The sequence below is a fragment of the Nelumbo lutea genome, chromosome 4, assembly GCF_056320005.1.
Source record: "Nelumbo lutea isolate HS-2025 chromosome 4, American lotus-T2T, whole genome shotgun sequence".
Classification (NCBI taxonomy): domain Eukaryota; kingdom Viridiplantae; phylum Streptophyta; class Magnoliopsida; order Proteales; family Nelumbonaceae; genus Nelumbo; species Nelumbo lutea.
The window spans coordinates 9,504,435-9,526,805 of record NC_142687.1 but is presented as its reverse complement, the minus strand read 5'-3'; the positions used below and the strand labels follow the sequence as shown (position 1 = coordinate 9,526,805).

The 22,371-nt window shown below is 35.8% G+C and overlaps 2 protein-coding genes across 4 annotated transcripts; one reads left to right on the top strand and one right to left on the bottom strand.

The window, feature by feature from the left end:
• Positions 1-5,024: 5,024 nt before the first annotated feature.
• On the top strand, positions 5,025-9,889 carry LOC148853803 (Transducin/WD40 repeat-like superfamily protein). Of its 2 annotated transcripts, none has more exons than XM_088982201.1 (17): positions 5,025-5,267; positions 5,368-5,486; positions 5,570-5,678; positions 5,774-5,838; positions 6,411-6,449; positions 6,963-7,059; positions 7,175-7,271; positions 7,377-7,444; positions 7,528-7,600; positions 7,734-7,815; positions 7,965-8,044; positions 8,206-8,290; positions 8,377-8,445; positions 8,529-8,596; positions 8,683-8,728; positions 8,889-9,382; positions 9,483-9,889. In XM_088982201.1, exons 1-16 carry the CDS (start codon positions 5,201-5,203, stop codon positions 9,267-9,269), a joined length of 1,545 nt encoding a protein of 514 aa, XP_088838327.1. In that variant the 5' UTR covers positions 5,025-5,200; the 3' UTR covers positions 9,270-9,382; positions 9,483-9,889. The 2 variants fall into 2 exon arrangements, with proteins under 2 accessions (XP_088838327.1, XP_088838328.1); XM_088982202.1 differs by having other exon boundaries at positions 9,467-9,775.
• Positions 9,890-11,584: 1,695 nt separating this feature from the next.
• On the bottom strand, positions 11,585-20,165 carry LOC148853802 (anthranilate phosphoribosyltransferase). Of its 2 annotated transcripts, none has more exons than XM_088986378.1 (10): positions 19,551-20,165; positions 17,465-17,941; positions 16,219-16,376; positions 15,974-16,057; positions 15,788-15,840; positions 13,530-13,611; positions 13,183-13,290; positions 12,839-12,962; positions 12,613-12,698; positions 11,585-12,160 (listed from the first exon to the last, which is right to left on the bottom strand). In XM_088986378.1, exons 1-10 carry the CDS (start codon positions 19,924-19,926, stop codon positions 11,939-11,941), a joined length of 1,770 nt encoding a protein of 589 aa, XP_088842504.1. In that variant the 5' UTR covers positions 19,927-20,165; the 3' UTR covers positions 11,585-11,938. The 2 variants fall into 2 exon arrangements, with proteins under 2 accessions (XP_088842504.1, XP_088842505.1); XM_088986379.1 differs by having other exon boundaries at positions 12,866-12,962.
• Between the last annotated feature and the right edge of the window lie 2,206 nt (positions 20,166-22,371).

The following is a 22,371-nucleotide window of genomic DNA, read 5'->3' as shown; positions in this document are numbered from 1 at the left end:
GGAATAAATGGGAAGTTGTATGCACGATAACAAAAGGAGACATGATGCTTGTGGGTGACGATCCATGGCTGGAGTTCATTAACATGGTGGCACAGTATAGAAACGAAACATGTTGATAAAAGTTTAAAGAAAAGAGCAGAAATTTAACTATATCGAATAATTAGGAGAAAATTCAATATAAAAATTTGTTTTAACATTTTTCTCACTACTTTTTATATAGTCATACACCTTTTATGGTTATTACAAAAAAGTTTCTTATTCTATAAAAACACTCCATAATAGAATCATACTAAAATTTTTCAAAAAGAAAGTCTTAATTGAACAATCCCAATTTAAGAACTTACTCTATAATAGAATCCTACTAAAAGTCTTCAAAAATAAAGTCTTAATTGAATACAGATTCAAAATCTTGCTATAATGCTAACTTGGCAATTACGAAATAAGATAGAAACTCTGCGATGGAACCAACTTGATAAAAACAAAATAAGAAAGAAATTCTACGATGATGCTATATCAATGAATATTTTATTAAGTTAAGTTGGTGGTGTCATCTCTGCTTCTTATATGTCTTTGAATGATTCCAATTTGCATAGAACTTATTAGCTTCGTTTTCTGCTACATCATCATCTCCCTATATGTACTAAGATGGACCTTCGAAAATCAACTTTGTAAATGTTTACTCAATTGGTCTAAATCATGTACTGCATCACATGTTAAGAAATATTTTTATCCACTAAAGTGAATAAGTGAAGAAGATGAGTCCAAATCATCTCTTAAGCCACATTGGGATCCAAATCCGCAAGCAGTGATTTCTCTGCAAGAAGGATGCAGATAGATGTGGAGGCAAAATGAAGATAGAAGCAGAAGCAGAAGCGGAGGTGGAGGTGGAGATGAAGACCAAAAATAGAGACGGAAAAAAAAAAGCATCGATCTACTTCCTATCTTTTTTAAAGTTTTCATCAATTGGGTTTTGTTTTGAAATTTTAAAGAATAGTTGAGTGCAAATTCGATATTTTGCTTTTTTTCCTACCAACACTTAATGGTCATATTATTTGTCAAAAACAGTAAGAGTACTTTAAGACAATATGTAAACAATAAGTATATATTTAGTCAATTAGTTAAACCATAAGTATAATTAAAAAAATGCCCTATTTGAAATTATGTGCTTTAGAGTCCAAGTCAGAGAAAAGTAATTACTATAACTGATGAGGGCGGATTTGGCCCTCCAGTGAAATTGTGACACTTGGCACCTCATGCAAACCAAGTGCAGCCTCTTGACAACTGGGCAGCTCGGACAGCTCGGCATAGCTCGCCACAGGCAGTTCGGTATAGCTTGCCATAGCTCGCCACAAGCAGTTCGGTAGAGCCTGCAATAGCTCGCTACAAACAGCTCGACATAGCTCACCACAGGCAACTTGGCAGAGCTCGCCACAAGCAGCTCGGCATAGCTCAGGGAGCTTGGCATAGCTCCCCCCTAGGCAGCTCGCCACTTGCAGGGTAGATCGGTACAGAAGAGCAATTTGGCATATCATAAGAAGATCTCTTGCCTGACAAGCATACTTGACAAATCCGGAGACCTGCGCCCACGTTTCTTGTGAGGCGGTGCCGTGCCTGCTAGCCCTGAGAGTTGTCCCTTGACTGGCATAGTCGTACTCTGCAACAGCCGCCTGCACCCGCCACCTCAGCTCTGGCAGTAATGGCTGCGGCAGAGAGACAAAGGCGGTTATGCCTGACATGACAGAGACTGTTACACCTGATTTGACAGGACACCACTATATAAGGACTCCGAGCCCCAAAGACAAATGGGAGAGAATGAAAAAATGGAGGTAATCCCTGCTCTCTAGCTCTCTCATTTCTCTAATATAATCTTGAAGCTCTCTACAATCAGAGTGCTAACTTAGGCATCGGAGAGTTCCCGTCGGGTAAATAACCCTGGGCCCCCTGGTTTAGTTCTCGTAGGTTTCTCAGCTCCCGATGCCTACAAAGAGGAGGAAAATATGGAGTTCTCGTGGGTCCCTCAGCTCCCGCTGCCTACAAAGGAGATGAGATCACCTTATGCAGAGGGCAGTCGAGTTGCGCTACACTAGGGAGCTCCACCATACTCTGAGTTACAGGCCGCCTAGGAGTAGGTCAAATGACGAGTCTACCAAGGTAGATCACCACCAAGGAGCTCAACATAGCTCTTCCTTAGGCAGTTCGCCATCAGGGAGCTCGGCATAGCTCTCCCCCAGGCAGTTCACCACCAGGGAGCTCCACTATCCTCTCCTGGGAGCAGGTCAAGTGACGAGGTACTTAGCCAAAAAAAAAAAAAATGATACACCACAAAAAATTGGTACGTGACCAGAAACGGTTACATCAATAATTAATCCCAATTGAATCTGGAGATTAGTTATTCGCCTCCCATATGATTAGAATAATATGAGACATTAGGGTTGCAAAGTGTATTCGATCATCCAATTTTGAATTTGACTTTGATCCTATTAAGCCTGATCCAAAATTGATCTGTTTATAATTGGATCAAATATGGATCTACCCCTATCAAATTTGATTCGATTTAAATATATATGTTCATATATACTTAAAAAGGTATTATATCTATCACTGAAATTGGTCTTAATGTTATATTTTCACTAAATTGTCATATGTTCAACTTTTATACAAGTAATTTTTAATTCATTTTGTTCATAAAATATATTATTAAAGTCATTTTTAGCTCATCTTATTAATAATTATAATATTTTAGTTATTTTTAGTCTAATTTATTTATATTGTTTAATATCCGATTATAATCCGAATTTGATTTGAATCCGCTAGATAGATATGATCCATTTTCGGATTCGAATGTTAACAAATCAAATTCAGATAATGCCTATATCCGATCCGATCTATTTGCGGTCCTATGAGACATGGTGCCAGTTCTCTACAACAAACAATATTTCCGATTAAGTCATAGTTTTTTTTTTTTTTTTAAACTTAAAAAGCCATTATCTGCCATGATAGACCTGCCTATTATATATTATTGCCTCTAATTTGGGTTTTGAGAGGTAACATTTGCCACATGCACAGAGTTTTTGCTTTAAGGAGATCCAATTTTGTATTTCTACAAAATCACTATTTACGTTTTAGCTTATTTTGATTACAAATCTAACTTTAATTATCCAAAACCGCAGTCTCCAAATATTCTCCCTCGTTTATAAAAGTAGTATTCATATTCCATAAGTAATTACTTCCCAATATAATTTGGCAAATGTCCAAAGATACAACGTTACTAGCAGTCCTATCTATTGTAAATTGTAAATGTAAATGTTGTGTCTGGTTTGATTGAGAAATAAAAGAGTCAGAAATTTGAGAGAAACTGATTCCTCTTATTTTATACAAAAAACAAACACACTCAAAATTCTCGTTTAATAGTAAAGGTACAGTGTTTTATCACATGTATTCTTTAAAACGAAAATATAATTGGATTTTTGGCTCTGACATACCTTTTAAGTTTTAATATTGTGAAAAGGCCAATTTTGACCCTAAATAATAAATAGCAATTCTCGACCCCAGACTTTGATAAAAGGCCCTTTATAGGCAAAAACATACATCATTTGCTAGAGTTTGATAAAAGGTAACTTTCGACCCCAAAGTTCAAAAATGGGCCACCTTAATAAAATTACTACAGGGTCTAATTATACAATGATCATAACATCGATCAGAACAAGATACTACCACAGTTGTCTTGTTTGGCCATATCTAGGTTTTTCTTCATTTTATTAATACAATGTTGTTAATTAAAAAATAAAAATAAAAAAATTGTGGTTGAAACCCCTGTGTTTTTACACAAACTCCATTCTAAATATGTACAAAGGGTTGGGATACCTGTAACAAGTTTAGTGGGATGAGAGGAACAAATGACAACCAATATGTCCAGTAGTGATTTGCAAAGGCAAAAAAATGAAAATGCCCATATCAAAATTGAGAAAACACCATTGCAATTGCAGCATTATATATTTCCAATTTGAAAAAAAGGTAAAATGCACAGAAGATTGATCTGAGACCGGTGGCCATCCCTTGATCAGATCTGGTGCTACAGACCAAGGTGTTTAATTTAGAGGGATAATAGTCAGTGTACTTGGGTAAAACGGGAAGAAGATCAATGATTGTATAGATCGGGTGCCAAAGCTTATGACTATTGCAGTGGGATATCTTATTCATAACAAATAGATAATGGGATTTGAATCCAGATATGACTTTTTTCGATTCGATAAATATTCAAATTTAATCGCTTATTTAATTTATATATATAATATATAAAATATTTAAATGTTTAATATAATTTATATATTTATGTATTATATATATATATATAAAATATTTATTAATTATCTAAAATAATTAAATTAAATATTCGAATATTTAATTGATCATATTCGAATTCGGATATTGCTTGATCCGATTTGAATTCAATCCATTTACACCCCTATTTAGACCGTTGCAATGGCAAAAGAGGTGTGAGAGCATGTTTTTCTCTGTACGATGATTTTTTACCTCGATAGAAAGGAGGAGGGTGAATTTACATCGATTTTATGAGTCTTTTTTCGTCGAATCTCAATGTAAACTTCCCGGTGAATGTAATTACTCTTCTATATGGTGTGCAAAAACACCACAAACAAACATGGGCCAAACCGAACCGAAGTGCAAGTTTACACCGGTCTAGTGTTTAGTGGCAAAGAAAAGCAGCCTTATGGATGATTAGGGCACATCCCAGTTTTCAGAAGGGCGTATTTCTTTCTCTCCATTTCAAAGCTTCAAAATTAAAAAATGGGATGCGGCGGCGTCCTCTTCAAGTTAACGCTGTTAGATGCAGTGATGCATTATATGGATCGAGAGGGAATATTCTAAATGCACACATCTGATTTATTTTGATGAGGTCACGGGCCAAATTACACTTGAACCGGGCGGTTGAACGTTGATCCATGAGTCGCACTCGCAGTATCTAATCATCGTATCGTATCCTACACACCCAAAATTTCCTTTTTACTTTCGTCATCGTTGAACCCTTCTCCCTCCAGCGACGCATCCACTTAAAAAATTTTCCCGCCAGCTCAAACAGGTCATTTTGGCGCCAGGAGAGTCAGACAAAACTTATTCATGAAATAAACTGACCATCTCTCTCTCTCTCTCTCTCTCTCTCTCTCGATCGGTAGAACTGCAAATGGCGAGCTCCAACTCTCCATCTTTCTTTCAAAATCTCAAAATGAGAGAGCTCAATGGATTCAGAGGTGTTTCACCATATCCATTTCTTTCCTTTTCTTTCCATTATATTTTATCAAGCTTTCTCATATATAATTACTAATTCCCATTTGTCCCCAATTTATGCAGTTCGGAAACGCCCACACCTCGGCGATCTGGCGTCAGATCCCGGAAGCTTTGGATCCGGGGTTTTGTCCATCGAGCACAATGGCGTAGTGAATCCTCCAATGGCTGCTTCGTTCTGTAAAGTGGGTAAATCGAGCTCGTTCTCAACAAGTTCTGCTTAAAGAAGTAAAGGCTTATTTGAAATGTTATTTTGTTGGTTTTGCAGTCGAGTAAGAATTATCATCTTCTCGCCGTTTCCGATGAGGATGGGTATGTTAGCATTTATGACACTCGCCGAAAACTTCCATCTTTAACCTCCTGTCGAGAAAATGCAGGTACATTGCTCTCTTTATTTCCCAGCCTCATCTCTATCTCATTATTCGCTCTTTTCAACACTCGGAGTATAAAACTACTGTTAATTTGGGTTCAGATGAAGCTAGGGTTTGCGATTGGGTGGCACATTCTAATGCCATTTTTGATGTACGCTGGGTCAAGGTACTTCAAAACCTCTATCCTTTGTTACAAATGTTGATTCATTGTTAGTTTACACTATTTAGTTGTTATTTCTCGGTGGATTAATTACAAAGTGGAAAGCATTGCGTTTCTTGCTATTACATTCATTGTTGAAAACTCGAAATGTACAGGCAACAAATAGTGATTTTTTTAAATAATTGCTACTCTCTTTGATATGATATAACAAATAATAAAATTTGCGTGGGGTATCGAGTTTCTTGTTTGCTTCTTTGGAATTAATCTTCTCCGAGGATACCGTCTTATTACTTGAGACGAGCCCATGGGTCTATTGGTTAACACATATTGGCCAAAAAGTTCCATCCAACGAAGACTAACTTTTCTATTCCAGAAAATTTGTTTCGTTTAAATGTCCAAAAAGTTTCTATCACCGTATATCTTCTTATCCTCGTCTTTTTGAATTTAAGAAAACAAAAAGAATGAACTTATTTGCAGGGTCTGGTAAAGTCTACCTGTGGATTTCCTCTTCTGTGGTTATTTTAATGGCAAATTTTGGTGTCTCTGTTACTAATTGGTTGTGTTTTATGTTTTGGCAGGATGATAGCTTCATTATGACAGCTTCAGGGGATCAATCGGTAAGCTACTCTAACTTCTTTAGAAAAATTGTTAATCTAACATATATCAACCCTCCCATCTGATGTAGTCTGGTTGAAGCTCATTTGAGTGAAGTTTATTTGGTTTTAGTTCCTAGACTAGGGCAGTTCCCCAAAAAGGAAAATGAAAGATCTAGTTCAAGATTAAATGTGTGTTTTAAACAAGGTTAGAAAACGTGGTTTGTCCATTTGAACTGTGAGAGGTATAACATCCAGCATTTCAACTGTGTGAAATGTGATTCACACATTCTCTCTGCATCTGTTTTGTAATATGTAGAGCAATCTTTTCTCCAAGTTGCATCAACATAATATCTCATTCTTCACAAGTACCAAGTCGCGTACATGAATGTTTCAACTTTCAACGGTGCATCAAATGTTCCTGTTGGAATGATAATCTAGATATTAGAATAAATGGTATCAAAATAATGCAAAAATATGATGTTTATGGTGTATCCACAAAGGACACTGTTTTAATGAACTTTGTGCTTCTGACAGATAAAGATATGGGACGTGGAGAAGAGAAGTTGTGTCAATGTCCTAACTGGGCATACAGGAAGTGTGAAATCGCTGTGTTCTCACCCCTCCAATCTTGGTAGGCTAATGTTTCTGTTCTGCATGACTCTTATTTGACCACAATAATTCCTGTCTTCAGTAAAGAATTTAGATGTAGACTACTGTAATGGCATTGATTTTTTCTTCTGGAACAGATCTTCTTGTTTCTGGCTCAAGAGACGGATGTTTTGCTCTTTGGGACCTTAGATGCAAGCCCAGTTCAAAATGTAGACGTCTAGAGCCCTCCCTAAGGTAGTTTGTTACAACCCGTTCTTTGAAATTTGTCTTTATCTACTTTGCCAAATGGTTGAAAAATTAATATGTGCATAAAATTCTAATCCATCTGTCACCATTCAGTCCAATTCATATGGTGAAAGGGGCTCATGTTTCAGCTCAAGGAAAACGGGTCAGGCGTGGCAAGGCATGTCAGTTTCTGCATCTTCTTTTGGTGAAAGATTAGCTCCTCTTAATGCTAATGCTTATTGAGTTTCAATTTTTTTTCAGGCAGCTTCTATGAGCATTACGTCAGTTCTTTATCTCAAAGATGAGATTTCTATAGCTAGTGCTGGAGCAGTTGACAGGTGCACATGAAATTTTATGGCATTTTCTCATGAAGCGATATGTTTCATTAGTAGATTATGTGGGTTACAAATTTGACACTTATAATTGGCTGTTTTCCCACTTACACCTATCTTTTGTTTTGGTTTATTTTAGCGTGCTGAAGTTCTGGGATACTCGCAACTTTAAAGCCCCAATTACTCAGGCACAACCTCATCCTGAACCATCAACTGAAAAGGTTGGTTTAACTCTTGCCAACAATGGCTATTTATAAAATAATAAACATTTTTTGAGTTTTTGATTTAATATCTTTGCCCTAGGATAAATATATTTCAGTGAAATGCTTCTATCTTGATAGTTTATGGTCATCTGTTTCTCACCTTCCAGGAAAGAAGGTTACATGGCATATCTAGCCTGACCCAGGATTCAAGTGGATTATTTCTCTCAGCTTCTTGCATGGACAACAGGTATTTTGATTCATCTGATTTGTCCTTTTCTTTACAAGGTCATTAGCTTTCACACTAAGGAACACTTGTATTTTCAAACATTTCATGACATTAATGCCCAGAAGTAAAGACAATCATGTTACTGAATGAAAGAATTTCTCAAGATTTTTTTAATCTGTCAGAATCTACTTGTACAATGTGCTTCAGCTTGATAAAGGTCCAGTGCAAACTTTCTTTGGTAGCAGAATTGAGTCATTTTATGTCAAGGTAAGATTTGTATTATATGAAACACTATTAATATGCCTTGTAGAGGTATTAGTGTTTCTTACTTTAGCTGATTTATGCACTGGCAGGCAGCAATCAACCCAGATGCAACTCACATACTCAGTGGCTCTAGTGATGGAAATGCTTACGTTTGGCAGGTTTTAATTTTATTTATTTACCAAGGATGTGTCTTCTGCTTTGTCCTGTTCTGTATTTAATTTGGCAAATTGTGTTTGATCAGGTGAAGAATCCTCAAGCAAGACCCATCATATTGAATGGCCATGAAGGAGAAATTACAGCTGTGGATTGGTATGCACTTGAACCATAATGCACTGAGATTCTCAAGTACTCCTTTCTGAAGTGTTATTTATGGACAGCACTTCATTTGATTGCAGGAGTCCAGATGTTGGAAAGATAGTTACTTCGTCTGATGATTTTACAGTAAGCATGCACCACACTTTACAAATATGTTATGCATGATTTAGATATATAGTAGCATCTGTTGGTATCTTCCAAAAAAATGATGTTTGCTAGATAAAATTCTCTTGATTGATAGGTTCTCCAATTATGTCTAATTTCCTTGTTATGATATACTCTTTAGGTTCGTGTCTGGAATATCCAGCAGGCTTATTACTCATCTACAAGATCCCCAACGTCTATTCGAAGGAGAGTGACTGCAATCCCAAGCATGGAGTGCCGAAATCTGTTCAAGGAAGAAAGTTCAATGTGTTCCACGAAGACTGTCAGAGGTCCTTCAGAAGAAGCCTTAATCGGGAACACTTCACATGATCAAATCAGTATGCCTGAAATCAGTACACCTGAATCCCTGAAGAAAAAATTTCCATCAAGTTCATTTTCGAATGAAGAACCAGAGATGGAAAAGACTCCGGAAGCTGCACTGAAGAGCCCATCTTCTGTCCTGAACCCACCTTCATCCTTGAAAAGAAGAACAATCAGAGATTACTTTGTAGCAGCTTCATGAATCTTAGAAAAGGGGGTACTACAGTTGGGTTTCCTGATACAATGCAAAGAAGATAAGAATTAATATGGATCGCTTCGTATTGAAATGGGCAAGTCCTTTGCAGATAATTTAGAGTGAGTTCTTTATTTAATCTTTAATTACTTGACAATTTTTTTTTTTTTGAAGTTTGCTAACATACAAAATGGTAAAGCTTATAGGTCTTTGATTTTGCAGATTGTATTTAATATGTACAGGCGGATTATTTGGCTATTAACTGATGGGCTTAAAGGGTGTCGTCAACCTAGATGAAGGGTCGTCCTATCCAAATTTATTTTTTGTACACTTGTCTCTGCTATCTGGTCTTTATTTAATCCTCAACCACCTTTTCTACATACTTGAAAGGTGATTTGGGTTTGATACTTGTGATTCCCTAGCATTCTGTCAATGGGTGACGAGTCCTTTTGTAGCTAAACAAAATGTTAAATCTCATCCGTGTTCAACTGGTCCTCGGGCCATGAGTGCATAAAGCATTCTTTGATTTCTTTTAGCTTCCATTGCCTGGGCCTATCAGCAGGAACTGAAAACCATGGTCAATAAAACATTTAAGTGGAAGAGAATTGCAGAAAGTGCATTTGTGACTATGTACTCGAGGTGTGGTTGTTTGAGTTCTGCTTATAGAGCTTTTAATAGTCAAAGCCTGATTTGGTTCAATGGTCTGCTCTGATAACTGGACTCGTTCAATCTGGAGCTTGTGAAGAAGCCCTGTTATTGTTCAGGGAAATGAATCTAAAAGGGTTAAAGAGTAAATGCTATTTCAATTGCCAGCGCACTAGCAGTTTGTGCTTGGTTGGCAATGGTGGGACCTGGCAGGGAGATCCATGGTTATGTACGGCATGGATTCGAGTTAGAAGTCATGGTTTCCTCTGCTCTGGTAGACATTATGCAAAGTCTGGTTTGCTGGGTATGAATTTCGGGTTTTCAAAGCTATGTCTAAAAGAAACATCATTGCCTATAATTCTGTAATTTCCGGTCTCGGTTCAAATGGACTTGCCATATGATTAACGAGATGCTGGAAGAAGGATTTCAACCTGACTAATCCACTTTTTACATGCTGCCATGCTGGGCCTTCTTTATAATGGCTGGGATCTGAGAATGGAAAACGAATTTAACATTGAACCTAGTATAGAGCATTATGTATACATGGTGAAGCTTCTTGGGATTGCTGGAGAGTTTGAAAAAGCTTATTCAGTTAATCCAGTCTTTTCCGGGATTAGCAAATTTTGGCGTTTGGGGTGCACTGTTGTCTTGCTCTGAGGTTTACGGGAATTATGAATTAGAAGTTGTAGCCCATCTGCTTTTTGATATTGCACCAGACAAGTACTTATAGAGTCGTGCTTTCTAACATATATGCCAGTAATGGGAGGTGGAATGATGCGAAGAACTTGAGAGATGATATGATGGAAGGAGGGCTTCGAAAAATGCCTGGTTTAAGTTGGACATGATTTACATACAATTCCTGCCTTCTGACAAGGCAAACATGATCATGATTTCATATCAACTTCAAAATGGGAATTAAAAAATATAGCAGACTGAGGAGCTTGTACAAAGTAATTTAACTCGTATTATTTGTCACCAATAGTTTGGATTCGATTCTTGTTCTTTTTCTGTTGTTTTTTCTAGTGTATTTTTGCTTTCTGAGGTAGGGAATGAAGGGTGGTAGATAGGCGTAAAATGCTAATTAGTTAATTAGATAGGATCACCAAATCTTTGTTAATCCGATACATGCAGCCAATCCAGCTCAGAGCCTCAGAGTAGGAGAGAAAATGGATGGTCGGGAGACCCAGCACTGAGTTAGGATCGGGCTGGGCCTAGATTTCTATAGAGGGCTTAGCCGACCCTAGCTATAGGACCATCATCTGAGCTATAGATCAGGGCCAGGAAAATAGCTGCCCATACGGCCAACCATTGTTAAGTTACAATTGTTCAACCATATGGGTGATTATCTCTTTGTTCTTGAACAAGTGAAGGCTGTCTTGGTCATTGCTTGCTTACACATGGACGTCTAAAACCATCACAAATCATGATACAGATATGTCCCTTTGCATGGACGCTCATTCTTTTCTCCCATCGCATTACATCATAAATATATTCTCATTGATCTGCTGTTAGCATAAAACAGAAAAGAAAAGAAAATGAATTAAAGGGAATGCCCTTTCAATAAGATGACGGACATTTACACCTGAGAATAGTAGATGGAGATTTTGATGACCAAGTGACCAGATCATAGAACCAGGGGCTCTCTTAAAACGCATTAAATTTCTCCCTAATTCAACATGTTGAGTCAATGGTCACAACCTCTCATTTCAGGGAATTCTTTTAAATCGAAAAGTTAATACACGTGAGGGAGTTTCAATCCAAAAAGAAAAATGTCATTAAGTTACATAATGTAGAAATGCGTCCTGGGAGGGAAAAAAACAAAAGAAAAAAAATGGAGAATTTGCAAATATCTAACCTGTTCACAAATTTTTAAAAACGAAAACAATAAAGCCATCTCTTCTACTCCTACCCTTTGTTTTATTTCCGTTTCTCTTTGTTCCTGTTTTCCTCTCTTTTTTTTTGAGTTAGTAATCATCTCATGAATACAACCCTATGTCATAAACAAAGAAGGAAGAGCAGCGCTAGGATCTTGTTTACTTCACTTTATGAGAGATCCTTATATAGTTCAAGAGCCTAATTAGGGCCTTGCCGCTGTCTATGGCCTCTCTAGCTCTGTCCAACGCTGAGTTTATGTCATCCGCACCATCACATCCCAACAAGTGGTCCACCATTCCAGCATTCAAGACAATCCGGTCATAAGCTGGACCTTTTTCGCCACGAAGTGCAGCTAAACCCAACTCAATATTCCTCATAATCTAAATTCAAAAAGGGGCAAAACACACTCCACTGTTAGTAAACCTCATGGAACTAAAGGTAAAAGGGAAAGATGTCAAAAGGGTTATATTAAAATAAAAAGAAAAGAATAATGGCATTAACAGGAACATGGAATTGTTACTGAATGGGCAGAGAAACTGTAAACTCTTCCAAATTTCTCACCGGACTAAGCACTTGAGAATCATGCCCAAGCAAGTCAAAATGATCAAAGTTCAGGGTGTTACTTGGTTTAAAGAAACAGAAGCTTTTATACTGTATCTTTTTTTTTAGAAAACTTCCATCTTGCATCTCATAAATAAAGATATCGTTTTGCAATAATTAGATGAATTAACATAGAAAAATGTTCACAACTCATGAGTTCAATTAGAAGCAAGTTTGAATATTTTGTTCCAAGAACGAGGAGAATCATCAAAGGAATGTCAATGAAACTTACTGATCTGTCAGTTCTTGGAGTATCTGTGGGTTCAAAACCATAGTCCTTAGCATTAACCTCAATTTTGAAAGTCTCACGTGAAATACCTGCAACATATAAATAATGACTCTTAACGTTTCTCTTAAACCAATAACTCAACATTTCTCTCTCTAACAGGAAAAGAGAGAAAAAATAAAAGAGAAAAAAAGGAGAGAGAAAATGAATGGAAAACAACTCAGATATATACCATCAACATCAGATATAGATTCCTTACTAAGTGAACGGAACCCGGAGCAGTAGTTTACAGGAAGACCTTTTGACAAATGTACTGATCGTAGTCTTGTTGTCATTGATAATGCACCTTCCTCACCCTACACCAGTGACACATTAGAAGAAAACACGAATAGTTGGAATCCTACAGGTACTAAGGAGTAAAATTCAACTGCAGGCGTACAACCATCTATAATTGAAAATGCACATAACTTTATCCTTACACCTAAGCAATTTTCTAAAAGCATGGACAATCAAAACAAGGAACCAGTAGAGTTCTGTAACTAAAAATTAGTATAGTGCAAAGTGTGGAGTGTGGACCTTCACCACCAAACCAGAATGAACACCTCTTCTTCTCATAAGCATTAAAAGAAAATCCTCATAACCTTCATGATAAAATCCAGTAACAATAGCTTCTTTCCCACGGGCCTGTTAATAAATCAACACATTTTCAGCATTTCTTTTAGGAAGCATTCTGAATGAAGTTTTGTCCTACAAGTTATTTCTAATAGTAATAGAAGGGTATGACAATGATAACTGGTTCCAAAATAGGATCACAATGTCTTCTTCTGAAAATGGCTCATACAGTCATACTGTTTATATTGTGTAGGAGTAATAAGGACATAAGCAGAGGCCAGTAAAATAAAAATTTAATTTAAATAACTCACCCTAACAAATTGCTGAACCTTTTCAGTTGTTGCTAATGGTGGGCGTTTTTTTATGTGCTCCCTCAAGCCTATTAATGAATATCTGCAAAACAGCAAAAGTAACATCAGGGTTGTTAAAGACGTGTATGTTGATCTTGTATTCATAAAATATTTTTCCATCGTAAGTTGCTTCTTTCTGTATTTTTATTTAGAATATGGTAGGTTGTGCCCCAAGTTGATAATCTTAAAAATACATTGGGCAGTGATAGTTGCTAATGCCCCGTCAGAAGTAGTTATAACTTGTTTCCCATGTAAAATCAAAACATCTTGTAAGAGAACTATATATATCGACAAATAGTCCTAGAAGATTGTCTGGTAAGTGATCATATTTAAATCCATCAGCTACCATATATCTTATTCAACAAAAGGAAGGAGGTCAAAAACTTCAGAATACATAATGTCTGAGCAAGAAGAGCCAACGTGAATGAGGATTAGTACCACAATTTTACTCTCATTCAACAGAAGAAAGACAAATGGAATCAGGAATGACAAAGGAAGACACTAGAAGAGGCAAATGCCCCTATAAAGAAAAGAAGGCACCATCATCATTATTATTATTAAAATATTATTTTTTGACTGGTATTGCATACCATATTCAATTATAATAAAGATAATGGAGAAAATTATACAAGGTGTGAACTATATTAAAAAAGGATGTGGAAAAGAAAAAATAAAGAACCTCTTGAACCCATATTTTGGGACCCTAGGGTAGTTCCCTAGGTTCCATAATCATATTTCCTTAATAATTATCCATAATTTTCATAAGAAAAGTATGAACTTAATATAAAAGTATAGAAAATCAACATATTCATGAGAAGAAAAAGAAGAAAGAAAAGAAATTTCAAAAAATATAGGGGCTGAACCCCTATTTTTGTTATAGTTCAAGACAACATTTTAGTTTAGGTGTATCAGACAAAATTTTAAGTTGTTACTTATTGGTTCAGGTTTTGAAGTCTTTGAGGGTTCAATATGGCATTTAGCAATGTATATAAACACACAATGAATTTTTAGTTTAATAATGTCCATTTTACAAGTATAATATAAAAAAATTAAGAATATAAATGTATTTTATAACACAATATACAAAACTGCTTGGCAATTAGGCGAGGCGAGCCTCCAAGGGCGCCTTGTTGCCTAGGTATTGCCTTGACAACTATGTTGTACATAGAGCTGGGCCAACTCAGCTAATTTGCTCCAGTTTAAATGACTTCTTCTTAGTCCTCAAACTTGCAAATTCTGCTATACATTGGTAAAGCTCTTAAGATTTGAGGGAGATGATGTTCTGGCTTATTCAGGGCCCTGAAGGCCTACAAGAGAGGTTGACACATTGAGGGCTACTATCCTTAAAAATATGAGCTACAATGATGAATGACCATTGGACATGGAGTGTGATTCCCAAGTGGTTATTGATATTATTTATTTGTACACTATTTTTTTTATTATCAATAAGGTTTCTAATTGTGTTACCTATCAAAACATAAAAAAAAAAAAAAGAATGAAGTCTTTTATATAAAATTATCAATATCCTCCTCACAAAACCCAAATTAATTAGACACAACAGTTTGGTGTGAATTACATGGACCATTAGGTTAAGATCTTCAAAGTGATAATGAACAGAAGAAGACATGTTTGGGTCTGCAGTTTTTTTCAGAACATAAACACAACAAGAGGGATTATGTCCAGAAGGATCAAGAATATAATTTAGGCAAAACCATTTATTTGAGATTTTTTCTGTTCCTTTCTGATCATGGGTTCATCTCAATGTGGAAGTCATATGAAGGAGATTGTTGATGTTGAAAAATCATTTCTGAAAACCTGCTCGTTAAATCCTGAAATTGGGCTATTGAGCTTAAATATTTTATAGAGCAATGAAATTGCACGCTTTGCCCTTAAATACATTTACAATAGATTGGAGCTTGGAATGATATAGATCTTCTGAACCCTAAGAATAGTTATCTAAAGATCATTTTGTCATACAAGTTTGTGAGAAACTTATGACAATATTAGTTGTTTGATCAGGAATACATTACAACATTATCTTTCTTTTCTTTTAATTAAAAAATTATCCTTAAAAATCTTATCTTTGTGCATTCAGGAACACTTATGTTGTTAATTTGATATCAGAAAATTTATCAATAAGAAATCATAGGAGATAAAAAGTTGATAAATGCTATGTGTTCAGAAAAGAATTAAGGTTGAAGATGGAAAGATGTCCATACAAGGATGGGCGAGCTTCACGTAGACTTATGTATGCAAAACCAAGATCTTTATCCTGAAGTAAAATTTAAGAAATCTGGTTAAGGACAACACGAGGAAGTGAAGAATAAGCATGATGATATTGATTAAAAAAAGAATAAGCATGATGATGAAGATGGTTGAAATGCATGTGAAAAGAGTAGATGCACCTCAAGAAGTTCTTTTGCCTGCATTGGAGATAAATGGGTATTTGCTCCCATGAACTTAAGCATTTGTTCTTCAGTTATGCCCCCCTGAAAACCTTAATGGCACAAAATTTCAGAGATTCCAGAAATGAAGATAGAAAGATTGTTACTGATAACAACGTGGATAATGAAGTATAAATACCATTCAATACTTGAAGAGTAAGAAAATATTCAACTGACTGCAGAACTTAAATTAATCAATGGCCGACCTTTGGTGGAATCCAGTCAACACCATGGAGCAGAGAAGATTCTGCATAACAGGCTCTCACTGCAGCAACAAACAATGTGCTCCTGAAGTATCGAGTGTTTCCATCGTAAGTCTCACCATAGTGAGTTAAAGATCTAACATCAGCCACTGGAGGAGAACCTGATACATTGCATAAGAATACATTGTTGGTTATCACTGAAAGTTTTTTTTTTTTGACATTTGTGATAATGAAGTTTACAATTTGTTGGTATTTAGATCAACATTTAATTATTAGTTACTCAATTATCTAGTGTTACAAACAGGATTGTGATGGCAAAAATAATGAATGCGAACTTGAGATCAACTGTCTCTTTCTGGTTTCAGTGCTCTATAATAAAAAAAAATATTTTAAATTAATGCACATACAACATTGTGATACATGAAACCATAAGCATGCTTTGACAAGAAATCCTAAGACAATTTGCACAAATAATTAGAGGTTAATAGCTTCTTCTTTCAATACATAAACAGAATTTGATAATCTTTACTCAAAAGAACTATTATAAAAACGAAAGGTAAATCAAAGAAGTCTCAAAACTATACATACTCTTGCAGATTCAAAGCAATGAAAGCCACTTTTAAGTTAGTTACCACGAGACATGGCCTAAAAATTAGAAGAGTACAAAAGCATAGTTGTCAAAATCTTACAATTTATGATACAATTCACAATTTGAATCATGAAACCAAAGGGTTGCAATTTAAATTTTATGTCTGAATCCTTTTTCTGCAAAATATTATGATTATCGTTGGAATGAATCCTATGACTCAATTCATAAATCTTATGATCTACACAATCCATGCAATTCAAATCAATTCAATAGAGACTTACTTCTCTACTTTGTCATTTTTTGTTTCTTTTTATCTTTTCCAAGGAAACTTGTTTTAAAGACCTTACTAGAAAATGATTTGTTTATGTTATTTATGACCTTTTAGAAACCATATTGAGTTTATTTTCCATCATATGTAGGTTAAAGAGCTATTGCATGTGGATTAGCTGACTTTCAAGTTGAACTTGTTTATATCATCTTAAGCTTCTAGTGTACAAGTGGTAAATATATTGTTTTAGGTACATAAGTAATCTTAAATTTTAAAATACAATTCATGATTCAACATTCAAGTGTCTCTACACTACACAAATATGAATTTCAGAACACAACAAAAACAATTAGGCATATACCAACTAAAGGTTGTGACTTGTGAGTCATTACCAAGCTCATCATCAAAGGCAAGGCAGTATGCTTTAAGTTCACGATCTGTTTCTCTGTTCATGCGTTGACCTATCAGAAATGCTGAAAGCAATGCATCATTCACTCTTCCCGATTCCTGTTTATCCAAGCCCAATGGGATAACATCTCTAAGAACACCTTGGACCTCCTCATATCCAAGATGACCTCCTGCCAAAACCTCCCTCAGCGCACCAACCATTCTCATTTCAGTAGTTCCACTACCAATATATTGGGGTCCAATTGAACTACCCATTATTGATCCTTCAGGATCTGCTAGGAAAATTATATCCGATGGAAGGGCCCGAACTAAAAGTGGCCAAAATTTGTCCATTGCACGTCTTTCCCCTTCACTCCATTGGGTAGCCTCAGGAAAGGCATTTGCTCGGATTGTCATAGCAGCAAAAAAGGCCCCCAGCTGTGCTTTAGAAACTTCCTCTTCATCTTTGAGTTCTCCCCTTGCTAAGAAGCCATAAACTAAAAATGTTAAAAAATCAACCAACATTGATCTTGAATATAAAATAGCACAATGTTTTCAAAATTCAAACATAAGTGTTAAATTCTTAACATCATAAAGTAACTCAATAACAAGCAAATGAAATTCTAGTTTCCTTTCTCATATTGCTAGATGTTATATCGGACCTCTCTAAACCCATCCTAAGTTTAAACACCTACTTAATGGCAAAAATGACAAGCAATATCCAAAAAAATCAATAAAATAATAGGTACAAGACATACATAATCCTATGATTCCCATCAAAGCTTTGTATGAATAAACTCCAGTAGGATACATCTTCCAAATTCTCCTTGGAGCTAATTAGTAGTACACAGCAACAGCTGTCAAGATCTTATGATTTATGATAGGATTAAAGGTTCAAATAATTAATCCCAGAGGTCGCAATTTGAATCTTACAATCGAATCATTCTATGAGAAAATTTTACAATTAGTGTTCAAATATTATGATTTGAAATTGTTAAACTTCGTCATTTATTTTTTTTTTCAGGAGATTTTATTTATATTTTTGAAAGGTAAAGGTAAATAGATGTATTAATAATAGGAGAGAACTCTGGAAAATATTTACAAAGCATGCCCCTTTGAGATGGAAGGGGACCTCGCCACAAAAGAAAACAACTTAGAGAAGTTACAATTCAGAATTAGGTTCATCCGGCTCAAAAACAATATTGAGCCATTGATCCCTGAAGCTGTTAAAAGAGAGTCCAGCAAAATCTTGCTTGATAAAGGCCCAGCGAACCATGAGGAATTCTGCCTCACCAACCGTCATAGATGAGCTACCCTTTTAGGTCAGGAAGCAAAGAGACTAGGGATATTTCTAGGAACTTAGGAAGCAACCATGGACTCTAAAACAGCCTAATGAAATGCACCCAGATAGCATAAGAGAAATGGCAAAAAATCAACAGATGATTGGCTGATTCCCATTTAAAACCCTTACTACGATAATACTTATTTTTTGGTAGAAACTATAATAATACTTATTTGCGTTACATAAAATCTATTTAAAAATCTTTTGATTTTACTTCCCATCATATATACGTAGGTGAATGAGCCACTTTATATATAATTGATTTTAAAGTGGAACTTGACAATATAATCTTACACTTTACGAGTGGTAAACTTCGTTGTGTTAGTTACCTTGGTGGATGTGGATTGAAAATGGCCTACAGTGATGTTTCCATATAGTTAAATTTTTAGTTTGTATTTTCTTCTTTTGACAATTTACAAAAATGAAATAATTTTATGATTTATGATACGATTCATGATTTGACTGGATTCAATTCAACCTCTTCTACTATTTTAAGAACAATAACATAGTCACCTTGGAAAAGCTTAAACAGAAAATAACAACAATAACAATAATAAACAGAAAAACATCAAGTCATCAACCAGGCATATGAGTACGTGTACCTCTATTGAATCGCGTTCTTCATGTATTGTTCACGGTAAATAATAGAATTGAGAGCAGATATCCCGAAACAAGACTACATAACAATGACGACATATCGTCCTGAGGGTGAGGGGAGAGGACAGGGAAAAGAGGAAGGAGAAACAGACCTGATCTGAGGATTGTCTCCAAGACCTTGTTCGCCTGTTCTTCTCCAAGAGGCCTTGTCTGTGTCGGACCCGTACATATCCTAGATTGAGCTTCCAATAGAGTCTGATTCGGCTTCGGGATCTTGGAACTGCGATACGAAGTAGATATGGCAGGATTTCGAAGATCGGATTCTGGAAGTCCCAACTGATCGATGGTTGCAGAATCCAATGCGGCTTTTACAATCAATTTCTTCTTGTGTTGAATCAAACAGTTGCGGTCGTTTACAAGAGATGGAAAAGAGATTTGGTTTGGTAAATTCGTTACATGTCGGGGTCCATAGGTGTGAATTGTAGGAATGAAGGAGACATTAGGGTTTGGATTCGACAGAGTTCTCATGGCGTTTTTTTTGTGTTGATTTCCTCGGTTGCGACGAAGACGAATTGAACGAATTCAACCACTCTAGTCGCTAGTAGGTACTAATAAATTCGAATCACAGTCCTTGTTCAACCGTTAACAGTTGGATTGCGGTGTAGACAGTAGAGCAGTAGAGGTTTGACAACCGTTAACAGGGGGAGATGTTGCAAATTTACGGGGGTAGTGTGCTGTGGTTAGACGTGGGTATGAGATCTGGACTCGGTCTTTTCTTTCAGGTTTCCAGTACTTCAAAACAATTCTTGGTTGGTTAGGTCGAACCGTGTTAGTACGTAGGTGCCGGTTCAGTAGCCATTTACTTAAAAAAAAAAAAACATCTCATTTGATCAGGTTGAAAATAATGTTAAAGAATCATATCACCATTTCATAGAATTGGCTATAATTTAGATATGCAGTCAAGAGAGATGACACTTGACAAAATGTAATGGCGAAGCAAGATTCATATATGCGATTCTATATAGTTGGGACAAGGCTTTTAGACAGTGGGCATGATTTGGTGGGGTTGGGGGATGTTTTAGTTGAAGAATATTAGCGAGATAGTTATCTTTGTCCTTTTAATAAAAAAATTAAATTATGTATAAACAATGAGAGGAGATAGATCCTAAAGCATTGTGTTCCGATCTCTTATCCATACCTTGCCACACATCCATATTTGCATGTTACCATTCATGGGGAGACGATCCCAATGTGCATCTCTATCGTCCTATGGGTTGGTATGGCGGGAAGGATTTTTGTGGGTAAAAGATCCTGATATCACAAAGGCTCAATTTGCAAAGAGTACAAATACAAATATGTAGAGTGCAAACCCTTGTATTTTGTATTGTACAAATTTGTATTTATACTCTTTCTAAGATGAGCCTTAAGTGAAAAAACCTTACCTCCACCCTTCATTATTTCTAGGATAAGTTATTTAAAGAATCTCTGAGATTTCTGATTAGTACTAGGGGCCCTTTGAGAATGGGGAAAGTTAATAACTATGTTTTTTTAGATTTATGTGAGCCCATGGAAAATTTATTTTTTTTGAGTACCACCTACCCAGATAAGTCGTATCCATCTCCTAGGTTGCTAAATAACTTTCCAACATAAAAAAAAAGTTGCCAGCACTTAGATAGGACAAAATTACCCCTTTTAATAATGATTTTTTATAATTAAAAAATCATTATCTTGTTTATTTGGGAAATAAAAGAACATGGATAAATGCACTTATAACTAGATAAGTAACTTCCCAAGAAAGAAAATAGGCCTTAAAGTATCCCTAAACTTTTTGAAATATAATGAATGATGACTTCTTAGTTGCCCATCATCTTCATTTGCATATGGCATCACGTGACTCTTGATTTTTCAAAAATCCAATAAAAACAAGCAAAAAACAAGTAGAAGCTCCAAAATATTAGTCAAGGAAAATAAATTTTAGGGAAAATTCTAATTAGTACCCTGTATTTTGGGCCTAATGTCACTTTGGTCCCCAAACTTTAAAACGTGACAATTCAACACCCGAACTTTCAAAACGTTTCAATTTAGTACCTACCATTAACCAGCTGTTAAGAGTTATTTGAAAAGACACAAATGCCCTTTGAGTGTCATCTGATTTTCTTTATCAACTATCCAAATGTTGACAAAAAATAAACAAACCCAAATCCTTGTCTCTTTTATTCAAAAAAGTTGGAATCACCAAAATGCCCACTAAGATATGACCCCAATTTTCTTGAATAGAAAAGAATATAATTTGAGACTGTTCATTTTTGTTAACGTTTGAAAAGTTAATAAAGCAAATTAGATAACACTCAAAGAGCATTTCTATCTTTTCAAATACCACTTAAAATGATAATTACTAAATTGAAACGTTTTAAAAGTTTGAGTACTGAATTGTCACATTTTAAAGTTTGGGGACCAAAGTGACATTAGGCCCAAAATACCGGGAATTTTCCCTAGATTTTATCCCAGAAAGAGGCGAACTAAAACTTGGAATCTCTACGAGTTCTCCACATCAAATTGGCCACGGAATCAGCTCCTCTATTAGCCTCTGTAAAAACGCTGTAGCAGGATATCCCAGTCTATTAATGATAACACGAACTTCATCCAGCTACCGTCGTTTCCATTTTTCATCATTTTAAATTGATGAGGACGAGTTGACTCCACCATCTTGCGGTATCTGCGGTTCCAAGCAATGGTGAGGCTTGTTTTAATGGCCCAAAGTTTCGCCAGATAGTTTGAGGCATGATCAATAAACAGAGTAAAACTGCCCATCCATTCAGTCATTCGGAACAGACCACCAGCTGCTCTGTTCCATATCAGTTTGTATGGCTGGTCAAAAATCCTACTTGCCCTTTTTTTTTTTTTTTTTTTTTTTTTTTTTTTTTCTGTAAGCACGTAGTCTCTGAACAGCGGGATCCCATTCCCGCCACTCAC